Genomic DNA, 13663 nt, shown 5'->3' with positions numbered 1-13663 from the left:
TTCCCTTAATGTGGTAGAACACAAGTCTTTGAAAAACAAACTAATCTCTGTGATGGGTTTCCAGATTCTTTCAGGCAAACCACAAAATGCAATAGGCACTAAGGTCTCCATGAAAACATGACAGTCATGACTTTTCAAATGGCTCAACTTCCCTACCTCCATATCTACTTTTTTTCCAAGATTCGACGCATAACCCTCAGGCATCTTCAATTTCGTAACCCAATCACAAATTTGTCGTCTTTCCTCCAAAGTGAATGTGTAACTTGCTTTGAGTTTGAACACCTTACCATTGTTTGCTGTCTGCAAGTATAATTCATGCCGCCTGCAATATTCTTGTAAATCCATTCTAGCCTTCGGGTTATCTTTTGTCTTACCTTTAACATCCATCACTGTGTTGAACAAATTATCAAAATAATTCTTCTCAATATGCATGACATCAAGGTTGTGTCGGAGAAGATTATCCTTCAATAAGGCAACTACCAAAATATACTCTGTTTCGTCCAATTATGATTAACACCATATCCAGGGAATCTATAAGGTGGAGCCTCAGTAACTTTACTGAAGTTCTGGTCCCTCTCCCAAATTTCCTCACCTGAAAGTATCGGAGGTGGAGAATCATATTCCACTTTATTCTTTTTGAATGCATTTTTCATCCTTCTAAACTCATGATCATCAGGCAAGAATTGACAGTGACAATCAAACCATGATTGTTTTCGGCCATGTTTCAAAGTGAACGCTTTACTATTTTCCATGCAGGAAGGACAAGCTAGCTTCCCGGTAGTCATCCACCCAGACAACATTCCATACGCAGGAAAATCATTAATAGTCTACATTAAATTAGCACACAAATTGAAATTCTGCTTAGTTGATATGTCATATGTTTCAACACCATCATACCACAATTATTTTAGCTCATCAATCAAAGGTTGCAAATATACATCAATCAAACTTTTCGGATTACTTGGACCGGGGATAATACAATTTAAGAATATATATGGACTAGTCATACACAACTCAGGTGGTAGATTATAAGGTGTAAGAAAGATAGGCCAACATGAATATGGTGTCGCAGATATAGAAAAAGGTGTGAAGCCATCTGCATACAGACCTAACCGAATGTTCCTTGGTTCACTAGTAAAATCTGGATATGTCCTATCAAAGTGCTTCCAAGCTTCTCCATCTGAAGGATGACACATAACACCAGGTGGTCTTCTATTTTCAAAGTGCCATCTCATATGAGGAGCAGAACCCATTGATGCATATAACCTCTTTAACCTAGGTATAAGAGGTAAATAATGCATCGCCTTGACAACGACCATATTCCCGCTGGAAAGCCTCTTGAAACGAGGCTTTTCGCAAAATTTATAACTGTCTAAAGTTGCATCTTCTTTATAATATAACATGCAATCATCTTCACAACAATCAATTCTCATTTACGAAAGTCCTAACTTAGAAACCAATCTCTTTGCCTTATAGAAATCACCAGATAAGTTGATATTAGGGTCAACTAGTTCACTCATAAGGTCAATGAAAGAGTCCATGTCTGCTTGAGAAATATTCCAATTAGATTTGATACTTAGTAATCTAACTGCAACAGACAGCTCAGAGTGCAGACTTCCTTCACGTAGTGGACGACTAGCTTCCTCTAACTGTTCATAAAAATATTTTGCGTCATCATTAGGAGTTTGTTCAACATTTTCATTGGGCTCACCCCCGAAGTGCATCCCAAAAGTATCCGCAACCATATCCTGAATTCTAGAATCAAGATTTGTATTCTCCACCGACCTACTACTTTCACCAACAACCATGTTATGAAATATCCCACGGCTACCATCGATCTCTCCATGATTAGTCCATACAAAGTAATTCTCTATAAACCCCTTCTTATAAAGATGAAGCTTAACTTTCTCCGATTTTTTAAACTTCACACAATCGCACCTAACACAAGGGAACCTAATTACTCATTTACTTTGGTATGGTGGAAGTGATATTGCATGTCTAATAAAGTCATCAACCCCTTCTACAAAATCCTCCCGCAATCCCCGTCGATTAGGATAATTTTTATTGTACATCCAAGTACGATTTTCCATCTATACAAATAAAACAAGAATAAATTAATTTATTCTACAATTATAAATTAATTATATCTTTTTTAGTTAATTCAAGATAATAATTGGCTCCTAATTACACCAATTTATATCCTAAAAGTTCTATTCATATCCAAAAGGTCCAATTCATATCTTAAAAGTTCAATTCATATCCTAAAAGTTCAATTCACAAGAACAATTCCTAAAAACTAAAATTTTAATTCATATCCTACGAGTTTAAACATAAACTAACTAAACTAAAGAAATTCAACCCATACCCTAAAAGTTCGATTCACAAGAACAAATCGTAAACCCTAGATTCTAACTAAACTATTCATGACAATACAAAGTTAATAATTCAATTCTAACTAAACTATTCAAGACAATACAAACTCAAAATTGAAACACTCATCAATTAAAACTAATTCATAACTAATTAACAAAACTAATTAGTTAATAAAACTAATTAACAAAACTAATTAAAACAAGACCTAAACCCTAATCCTCAATAAAAAGCAATGTTTAAATAATTGCAACACTAATCAATTAAAACTAATTCATAACTAATTAACAAAACCTAGAAATAATAAATAAATGGGTTGTAATTCAAACCTAGAATTTTTAGGAGATGGAGAAGAAGAGGGGCGGCAGTGGCAGTGGCAGCGGCGATGACGACGACGGCGGCGCGGCGACGACGAGTGTTGGGCGGTGGCGACGCGGGGTGGGGAATGAGATTTATGTGAGGAAAATAGAGAAGGAGAGGGAAAGGTTTTGAGTGAGGGAAACAGAGAAGGAGAGGGGAAAATAAGAGAGAAATGGGGGTTCCCCCGTTTTTCAATTCTGATTTCAGAATTACCGACCAAAGTTGGTCGGTAATTTTGGTCGGTACATTAAGTGTTTAAAAAAAAAAATTAAATTCTTTTTTTTTGTGTTTTTTTAAAATATTATAAACTATAAAAAAAATATTATAAACTACAAGCATTTATTTTATTTAACTATGCAATTATTATAAATAATTATAAACTATATGCATAATTTTTATAAATAATTATATTAACTATTTTCTATTTATAAATTATAATAGCATCTATCTAAGTAAATTTTCTAAGTTATAATTAAGTATGTGAGTAATTTCTCACACACACACACATACACTATATTGTAATTGATGCTAATAACTTCTTTTTTCATTCGTTCATCACTAATAATGCATGACATAGATTAATCGATATATAGGTCGAGACGTTTTGATGAATCATCGATTAATATTCATCGATACATCTAAGTAAGTTATAAGTCGATGAATCAATTTACAAATAGATATATTTGATGATAAAGTATATATACTAATTAGTATCTTCCCAAGTCTATCCCTAAAAGAACCCGATCCTGTGGTCCTAGCGCTTCGTGTTCTTATATATATATATACACACATATATATATATATATGCGCACACACAAACACACTTCACTGTAATACTTTAACTATATATATAGCTTGTTATAGTATATATTAGTGTGTATATATATAGCTTGTTAAAGTTTGACCATGTTTGACCTATTAATTTAACTCGTTTACTTAATACTAATAGCTTCTTTCATTTATTTAATTTGTGATCCATATATATATATATATATATATATATATATATATATATATATATATATATGTCAAAGATGTTTAGTATTAATTCTTTTATTTTTCATTCATTCATCACTAATAATGCATGGCATAGCTAGATTAATCGATATAGGTCGAGACGTTTTATTTTTACTATTAGTCGATATAGGTCAAACGTTTTGTTTTTAATATTCATCGATGCATCTAAGTAAGTTATAAGTTGATGAATCAATTTACGAATAGCATGTTATATATAGTATATGTTAGTGTATTCATTATTTGTATTACAAAAGTGTTAAAGAATTACATTTATATTATTTAGATAGTAAATATAAAAGTAATTCAAAAGTTTGACCAATGTTGACGTAATAACCGACCAACTTTGGTCGGTTATTTTGCAGAAAATAACAATTACCGACCAAAGTTGGTCGGTAAATGCTTCCCCTACATTAACCGACCAACGTTGGTCGGTAATTTTAAATATAAATTCTTAAATATTATAAAACATTTTAAATAATAAAATAATTATTAAAATTTAAAAAGTTGGATCCAGATTACTGACCAACATTAGTAGGTAATCCAAAACTTTCTTGTCTGACCAGCTGGGTCAATTCGTTGACCAATTTACCGACTAACGTTGGTCGGTATTTAGTTTTAAAAAAATATAAAAAATATTTCCCAGTTTCCGTCCAACCTGGACGGTTTTTGGTCGCTTTTTTTGACCGACCAACGTTGGTCGGAAATATTTGGTAGGTTTTTAGCAGATTTTTAGTAGTGATAGCCGTACCCACCGTTGGCTCATTATGGTGGGAGGCATCTTCAATCCTCGATGACTCGGGGACTTCACCCAAATCTCTTCCCGAGACCCCCTCATCTCGAGATGGAGTCTCTATAGCCTTCACCAATTCAGTGGCCTTTAGGGCCTCGATGCTCATTTTTACTCGGGCCACCAGCCCGAAGTCATCTTCTTTCTCTTCTTCATCTTCCTCCCTTAGACGCCGAACAGAGTCTTCGGTCAGAAGGATGATGTTCTTCTTCGGCTTACGAGCCTTCTTCTTCTTAAGTTCTGTATCCTCGGAGGTTGAGGTCTTTTTTGTCTTTTTGTCCTTCGCCGGTTTCGGTGCCAGGATCGATGTCTCCTCCTCACCAGATAGGGGCCTCATGACAGCATCTTTGCCAAGGCCTGTATGAAAGGAAATTAAGTAAGAAATGCTTTAACAAAATCATCAAAGACGTGGAAAAGAGGCTTACCATGAGTTTTGGCCTCCCATCGTCTCTTTGATAAATCGCGCCACGAGCACTCGGCATACGTAGAGGTCGAGGCTAGGTCCCGAACCCAGCTTTTGAGGTTAGGAATTGCACCGGGTATCCAAGCGACCGCTACATCACAGAAAATGATATCGATGAGAAGAAGCAAATGAGAAAAACAATAAATATGAGCTAATATTGGGATTGTACTTACGCTTCATATTCTATTTCTCGGAAAATAGCATCTTTTCGGCCGGGATTAGGTCGGAAGTCCTCACTCGAATGAACCGACCCATCCAGCCTCGGTCCTTGTCCTCATCTATGCTCGAGAACATTACTTTGGTAGCCCGGCGTTAGAGTTTTATTAACCTGCCTCGATAGAGGCGGGGAATGTACAATCTGATGAGGTGGTCGAGGGTGAAATGTATCTCCTTGACTTTGCCCAAGAAGAATCGGAGCAGAATAGCAATTCGCCAAAAGAAAGGATAGACTTGGCCTAGGGTTATTTGGTATTGACGGCAAAAATTAACGACGACGGGGTCGAGGGGGCCCAGCGTGAAAGGGTAAGTGTAAACACTTAGAAACCCTTCCACATGGGTGGCGATGTCCTCTTCGGGGGTCGGGATCACCACCTCTTTTCCCTCCCAGTTGCAGTCTTTCTTTACCTGCTTAAGGTATTCCTCAGTTATCGAGCATATGTACCTCGACACTGGCTAACATCGACCGGGAATCGACGAGGCTTTATTGGTCTTAAAGTCGGAGGTGAGGACGCATCCCCCGAGAACACACTCCTCAGGGCGCGGCTCTACCAGTGTTTTATCACCGGCCAATCGCAATGAAGAAGCGTTTTCCTTTTAAGGAACAATTTTTGACGTTTTCGCCATTTGGATTTGAAGTTAAAAATAGATGGAGATGATAAGATATGGTTTTCTAAGAAGAGGTTAGCAGTGAAGATCGTAGATATGTAGATGAACTTAGAAGATGTAAAAAGCTTTGGAGATTGGAAATTTGAAAGTAAAAGTTCGAAATGGTGAAGAGAGGATCTATTTATAGATTTCACAACGACGGTTCAAAATTGGCGGTGGCTGACCATCGACTGACGCGCATTTAATGCCTTGGTAACTGTGCAAATGAGACGTTTCAGTCACTTCCGTCACGAGGATGACGTCATGACAGGTTGAGGTAGAAAATCGAAGGCTCAATTCATTTCTTGTCATTACACTCCAAAAATACGAGGGGACTATCTGTATACGGATAAAATCGGACCCACCCGATTTTACTATTTGACCGAAATCGGGAGACGACATCGAAGGACGACCTCGTAACAGAACAGACTAAATCACGAGGACAAGGTACCGAGTTCAGAACCGAGGTACCTGTCGAGATCGAGGCTAGTAGCGATCGAAGCCAAATGAGACAGACATCGAGCAAGATCGAAGATAGGATAATAACAGAAAGGCGAGATATCCGTGACTGGTCGAGAATCACGGCGTAAATCTCGGTGACTGGTCGAGGATCATGGCGTAAATTTTGAAACGTATCAAATCAGAAATGGTTAATTAGCTAATCATGGGATTTTCTTCTGTAATTAGAACTATACCATAAGTGGAATTCCTCTACTATATCAAGGGGATTCTAATCATTTGTAGAAAAGGGTTCAGAGAGATCAAAGCAATATAATTCTCTTTCTCGTTTATACTATTGTTCATCAGCTTGTTATATTTTAATTGTTCTTGCATCAACTAACTCGAGGGTATCCAAACTCGAGAGCTGAGTTCAATTCTAACACTGGTTTGCTTTACTTTATAGTTAATTTCTGTTATTAATCCTCATATTTATCAATTGGTATTAAGTGAAATCACGTGTTCTTAGGGCTACATTATAAGTTTAATTGTTATTCAATTTTAAGGGTAAACAACTTTATAGTTAATTTCTGTTATTAATCCTCATATTTATCAATTGGTATTAAGTGAAATCACGTGTTCTTAGAGCCACATTATAAGTTTAATTATTATCCAATTTTAAGGATAAAAAGATATATTTGCCTACTCACTTGAATTTTGTTTTTAATATCTATAGTAAAGTTGAATAGCCAATTGGGGTGTAGAATCAGACAAACTTGAACTTTTCAAAGCCAAAAGATATATATTAATCTTGTTCTTCGGAAAACCGAGCCCAAGGGGAAAGATGCTAGGAAGTAGAAGAACAGCATGGCTATTAATGTAAATGGATATTTTAAAAATATAGATATATAACGCAACCAATATATTAAATAACACACAAAGAAGGAAATAATTAGTGGTGAGAATTCCACGTTCTGGCCGTGGAGACATGAGCTAGAATCCCAGCAGCCACATTAAATTTTAAATCTAGTTTAAACTTTTGAGTCGATCAACAAAGGAACCAAAAGAGCAAATATCAAAATGCACATAAACTTATTTCTTTCAATTTTAGTACTTCATCCTTTCACTTTTACTTGTCCCTATTCTAAAAATAGATTTTTACTTTTATTTGTCCTATCGCATATCAAGAGAAAAATAATTTATTTTTTCATGTTTTTTCCTTAGCATTAATTATTTATTTTAAATTATTTTTCAAATCCATTAAGATAATACATCAATTAATATGGGTATCATGGTAAATTATACATTATATTTATTATTTCTAAAGAGTGTGCAAAATCAATAGTGGACAAGTAAAAGTGAACGGAGTGAGTAATTATCTACCTGAAAGTAGACCAGTAAATAATACAATGGAGGAAGCTAAGGTAGAAGAATTTTGAAGATATTAGACACGTAATTAAAACAAGATAAATTTTAATCTTCAGATTGTAAGTTCCAGTCCAGCGTATGACCTTGTATTGTGTCAAAATATTACCTTTTACTATTTTGATTTTTCGGAGTCAAATAAAATTTTCTTTGATCATATTTTTTGTAAATATTTTTTAAACATATTGAATTATTAACTATTGTGGCTTATAGGTTTTTTTATGTAGTTTCTAAATATGATAATTTTATTTCCAAAAACTTGAAGAATTTATGTCCGAATTCACAGAAAAAATTAATTAATTTGACCCTCGTACTTTAAAAAAATTCAAACAAATAAAAAAACGGAGGAAGTATATTACTCCTCTTCTTTTGTCTTTTTTTTTCCTTTTTCTTTTTGGCCTCCTTTTTTGGATTTCTTACAGTCGACCCATAAAAAGTGACAAAACATACTATTGCTGTGATGTTTAGCTGGTCAATAAAGCAACTCTATAGTCTTTAGTAATTTGTTTTTTCTTCACCTTATTTTGTTAGTTCTTATATCATATATTTATTTCCGAATACGACTTATAGACGGAAAAGCCTTGGATGATAAGTAAAGTGACTTTTTACCTTCCCAAGCATTATTAGGATAACTATTGATAAGAAATAATATTTCACACTATTTGTTTAATTTTCCCTTATCTATAGCTTAGACTGTTAGCTGATAACTATTATTGAGTCCTTATTTTAGGTCTCTTGTATTGTAGTTATATTTAAACAACACTGTAGCATACAATACAACAAGATTTTCTTTCTCAAATCCTTTCAAGCATATCATGAAGAAAATATATTTCTCGACACTCATTTGTATAGATTTTGAAAAACCTTTTAAAATGTTTTCAGGAGAAAAAAACCATATGATAATTTTATAATAATTGTTTGAAGTTTCGTGACTGGTTTATGAATGAAAGAAGATTTTTATTTTATTTTTTATGATAATTTTATAATAATTGTTTTAGGAATTCTCACTAACTTCCCACTCTAAGTTTTCTATGTACTTCTTTAACTTCATTTTAAAAATCAATATTGATAAAACAAAACAAAACAAAAAAAGGAACTACAACTCATGGACTTTGGAAAAGGACCAAATAAACATATATACCTCTTTACCAAAGAAGGCTTTATCTTTTTGTAGTCACTTTGTCAAAGAACAACTACATGGTCCCAACATAATAATGAAATGACAAAAATTTGGACATTTTACGATTTTTGTTTAATTTCTTTCAGTTAAATATTGCTTAGTTTAATAAAATATTTCTGATGCAAATGTAACTATATATGGCTTATATAGCAATATTCTCCACTCCACTTTTTCTTGCTCATTGAATTCTCCTTTTCTTATATTCTTTGTTCTCTTGCGTCCTTCCTTTACTTTGTACAAAGATAAAGGAAGTTGATGATAGAAGTAGATTCTGGTCATTGTTTCTCAATGACTTGAACTAAACCTAATGTAAATCGAGAAAGATAGTTTATTGTATCCTCATCGACCGAACTTATTTCTATTTAAAGGAAAAGGAGAGACATACAGAACAGTAAAAGAGAAGATTTTGTAGTTTGATATTAAAATCTGAAAGAAAAAAAAGTAATAACTACTTATAATTAACTGTTCATCGAGTAACCATCATCTGTTCTTTTCTTCTGCTTTCCTGTTAAGCCCAATTTCATTTTATACTGCTATAAGTTCTCCTTTATACGTTTTAGTAAAATTATGAAAATTCTCGGAGAGAAAAAATAAGAAGATTTAACCCAAATAGCCGACCATCCAAACACTTAAACTAAAAATAGCCGGTGAAGGTATAATATATGTATAATTTATGTATTATATGTGTATAATTATGTATAATCAATGTATAATCTATGTATATGACTAGAAAAAGTAAACAATTATTATGGCCGGCCATTTGTGTAAAGATAAAAAAATAATGGAAAATAAAAGATTTGAGTATATATTGACGTGGCAGCCTCATGTGCTAATCACAATAATTAGAAGTTAATTGAAACAAACTAATCCTTTGTTAGTGAATTAAGGCGTAAATAAACTTTCTTGCCGACGATATATAGGAGCTCATTTGATCCCAACTAGATGGTAAAATTAGATCAATTCATATTCGCAGGCAAGTTCTAACTTTGTTCCCCTAAAAAAATGCACACTTCCAGTTAATTGTTCACAACATGAAAAATTGGAAATCAGCCAAAACGTCTGTTTCCACTGTCTATTCTATGAATATGAATCTTATTCTATTCTTTTCTCGTCATTATCGTCATCATAATGACCTCCAAATAACAACACCAACCGTAGATTAAAAATTACGTGTCAGATTTAGCTTATAGTATAAAGAATTTTTGTCAGTGTTAATAAATTTTAATAATTGATTCTTTAGTTTTTTAATTTATTTTTTAAATTAACGAATTACGCTTAATCTATTGTTATGTGTTACTTTTACATAGTATTTGATAGCATTAAAAATAATATAATATTAATTTTAAACTCGTTAGTTTTTTTTATTTGTAATGCAATTTTCCTTTGGGATTTTAATTATCATTGACCCGTTCTTTTATTAAGACTTTTTACCATGTGGAAGGAAAAATTGAGGCAATAAGTGGGTAAACACCCCTAATGATGTGTGATTAAGGTTTTACATAAAAAAGATTATAATGTAATTTTTATATTACTATTCAAATTATCACCACTTAACCGAGTTGTTCCCTCTTGGGTCAAATTTTGTGACGATGCTAGTTAGAACACTAAATTCTTTTTAGATACATTAAAAACAAAAATAAAACTAAGTTATAATATAGACAAACGACTTACCCTTTTCTTTTTTTACAACAAATACGTATAAATACTAGTCTAGCTAGCAGTAGTAGGACAACGGAAATACGGTTGATAAATGTACTCAATTCGTATTTAATCAAGTCACTGAACCTTTTCGGATAAAAGACTTGAGAAGAAAAAAGGTGGTAAGAAACTGTGAAAAATGGTGTGGTAGTAGTTACAGAATACTAAACGTTTAGTATAGTACTCGCATTCAGCTTTAGGTATTCTGGTGAACAGCTGAAAGTTGAAACGTCGTTACATTTGTTGGTGTCCCCTCACTTTTTTTTTGCTTTATTACTTACTCTTCTTCTTCATTACGCAAAAGGCCTTTATTACATGGAGTATGTATGTAGACAAGTGAAACTGAAACAACATATATAGAGTGAGAGAGACAGAGAATTCCGTGTGTGTTTTTTAATCTGTGTATGTAAAGAGAGAGAGAGAGAGAAGTCTTTTAATTTGATCAGTTATGGCTTCGAAGTTGTTAATGATCACTGTCTTTGTTTTGGATCTCATTGCTTTTTCTTTAGCTGTTGCTGCTGAGCAGAGAAGGAGCACTGTAAGTACCTACTTTACTATTCTTGTTTTCATTTATAGAATCTTTATCTGTACGTTTAGATCCATTAGAGAATGTAACTTTCGAAAAAAAGACTTTAGCATATATTACTTGCTTTTTGATATTTGATTTCTGTAATTCTTGAGAATTTAATTATCTTCCTGGTAATTTCTGGTTTTCTAGTATATTATTATTTTCTAGCGGCATTGGTTATCTGCAAATATTTGATGATTTTCATGAGTAGGCAGAATTCCTCTACTTGGCATTTACTTGAATGGCAGCATCTATGATATTTAGAGGCGGGAGTCACGATTTGAAGCTTATAGATTCGGGATTGTAGTTCGTTTACGTAATTAATGAGTTCTAAATTAATAATTTTTACATAGTCAATGGATTTTTTTATGACAAACACATTATTTTGACCAAAGCTACTGGTTCAACCGAACCGTAAGGCATATGCTAACTCCACCTATGATGATATTACTCTTTTGATAGTTATAGCATTTTTTCTTCAATTAAGATTCTTATAGACATGTTTTTAATTGTTTTGACTTTATATGCAACTCCTAAGTTTGAAAAGTTTTCTTAATATGTTAAGAATTTAGTGTCCAAACGCAAAAATATTTTGACTATGCTAAGCTTATTGAGAGAGTAATATTTTGTTTTTGCTTCTTTGAGAAAATGAGGCAATATATTAAGACTTCAAAGGTGAAAAAATCCACTGGACTGTTGGAGAATGAAATAAGAGACAACGGTAACACGAGAGAAGGATTTTGTTAATGTCCACTGTCTAGTGCAGTCTTGCTCGCATTTTTGTTTGCTCTTCGTTGGTATGAATGTTATTGTCTACTAAGTATTTCAGACTCTAGAGATTTTATTCGATCAAGTTTTAGAAGCAACTGTGCTTCACCTAATTGATCTAAAAAGTCTATGTTTCATTGATAGGCCACGATACAAACAGACACTGAGCAGGTATATACCTATTGTGTCTATGACTCAGACATTTCAACTGGATTTGGCGTTGGTGCTTTCTTATTCCTCATGGTTAGTCAAGTCCTTATAATGGTTGCAAGCAGTTGCTTCTGTTGTGGAAAAGCTTTGAGCCCTGGTAGTTCAAGGGGTTGTGCTGTTCTTTTATTCATCATATGCTGGTAAATATGATAACATGTTATCATATATCTTGATTCTAGAATCTCTATGTGAAAATTCTGGCTCCGCCACTGATCTGACTTATATTTCAGGGTTACGTTTTTCATTGCCGAGGTGTGCTTGTTGGCTGGTTCGGTTAGGAATGCTTACCACACAAAGTATAGATCATCACTACTGTTTAATGATAAGCCTGTGTCTTGTGAGAGGGTGAGAAAGGGAGTTTTTGCAGCTGGAGCAGCTTTCATTTTCTTCAGCAGCATAATCTCAGAGTTTTACTACGTGTCTTACTCCAAGGCCAGGGGTAGCCCCGGACCATATGGTGGAGAAGCCGGTGTGGGGATGACAACCTACAAATGAGAGCTATCGCGAGTTTCTGTACTAATGCAACTTTTCAGTTTTTTAGTTGCACACTTGACTTCATGCATAGGAGTCTGGTTTTTTGTTGGAGAAAGTTTGTAATACCATAGTGTTCAGAAGGTCTTTGATTTTTCCCTGCTGCTGCAAAATAGTTTAATTTGCAATGTTTTTTAATATGAATGTACATCATACAAACTTCTCCTTTGTGAGATATGAAACTGATAGAGGGCATGTTGTTACTTAGGCAGAACAACATTTGGCTTTGGTGCTTAATTACCGTTAGTTTATTGGATTCCAAAACGTGTAAAGGGATGATTAGGTTCATGATCTTTGTTTGTTAAGCCACAAAAATGGTTACTCCATTTCTTTTTTCTAAGTCTCCAACTACATAAAGAGACTGGGAAAGGAAGGGTGTTAGTGGGAATAAAAAATATATGAGAGTCGGAGGACACTCTTTCTCCTTTGTCTGCTGCAAGCTCATATATAGTAGGAGTAGCTTTATTTGACTGTAGGGGCATGTAGGGGGGCAAATGGACGGGTCAAAACGAATTGGGTGTGTGTGTCATCTCACTATTCTTCTTCTCTCTCTGCTCTCTCATGCGACCGGTGCACGTATCGTCCATGGCAAGAGGGTGAGTACGGGGACAACGACAAGGAAGACCTAAGAAAGTTCCGCTAGTTGCTTTTGGAAGCTCAGTGGGAGCTTGAGTGCAAACAGAAGAAGCTCGACCTAAGATAACAGAAACTACTCCAATTCAGATAATAGAGGATAAGAGAACCAATACACTGGGATCTGCAACAATTCCAAAAAGAGTGGCACAACGACTGCAATTAAGTGGTGAAATAACTCCTAGCTCTAAAGGAGAAAACCCCCAAATTACAAACTCTAGGTCAATTGAGGGACTATCAAGTGCTAATCCTAAGCCAATTAAAGGGATGATATTGACCAAGGAAGTAGAGAATACATAAATGGCAATGGAAACGGAGATGAGTGCAGCAAAGACTACTCAACAACCATTG

At 34.1% G+C, this 13663-nt stretch overlaps 1 protein-coding gene across 1 annotated transcript; it reads left to right on the top strand.

Moving 5' to 3' along the window:
- The first annotated feature begins 10804 nt into the window (after window positions 1-10804).
- On the top strand, window positions 10805-12838 carry LOC104101790 (uncharacterized). The gene is made up of 3 exons (XM_009609308.4): window positions 10805-11140; window positions 12083-12288; window positions 12379-12838. The coding sequence occupies exons 1-3, from the start codon at window positions 11051-11053 to the stop codon at window positions 12641-12643; spliced, it is 561 nt and encodes a 186-aa protein (XP_009607603.1). The 5' UTR covers window positions 10805-11050; the 3' UTR covers window positions 12644-12838.
- Window positions 12839-13663: the final 825 nt, after the last annotated feature.

This window comes from Nicotiana tomentosiformis, chromosome 6 (assembly GCF_000390325.3).
Source record: "Nicotiana tomentosiformis chromosome 6, ASM39032v3, whole genome shotgun sequence".
Lineage (NCBI taxonomy): Eukaryota > Viridiplantae > Streptophyta > Magnoliopsida > Solanales > Solanaceae > Nicotiana > Nicotiana tomentosiformis.
The sequence above is the reverse complement of the archived record's forward strand: the minus strand, read 5'-3'. Positions and strand labels throughout refer to the sequence as shown.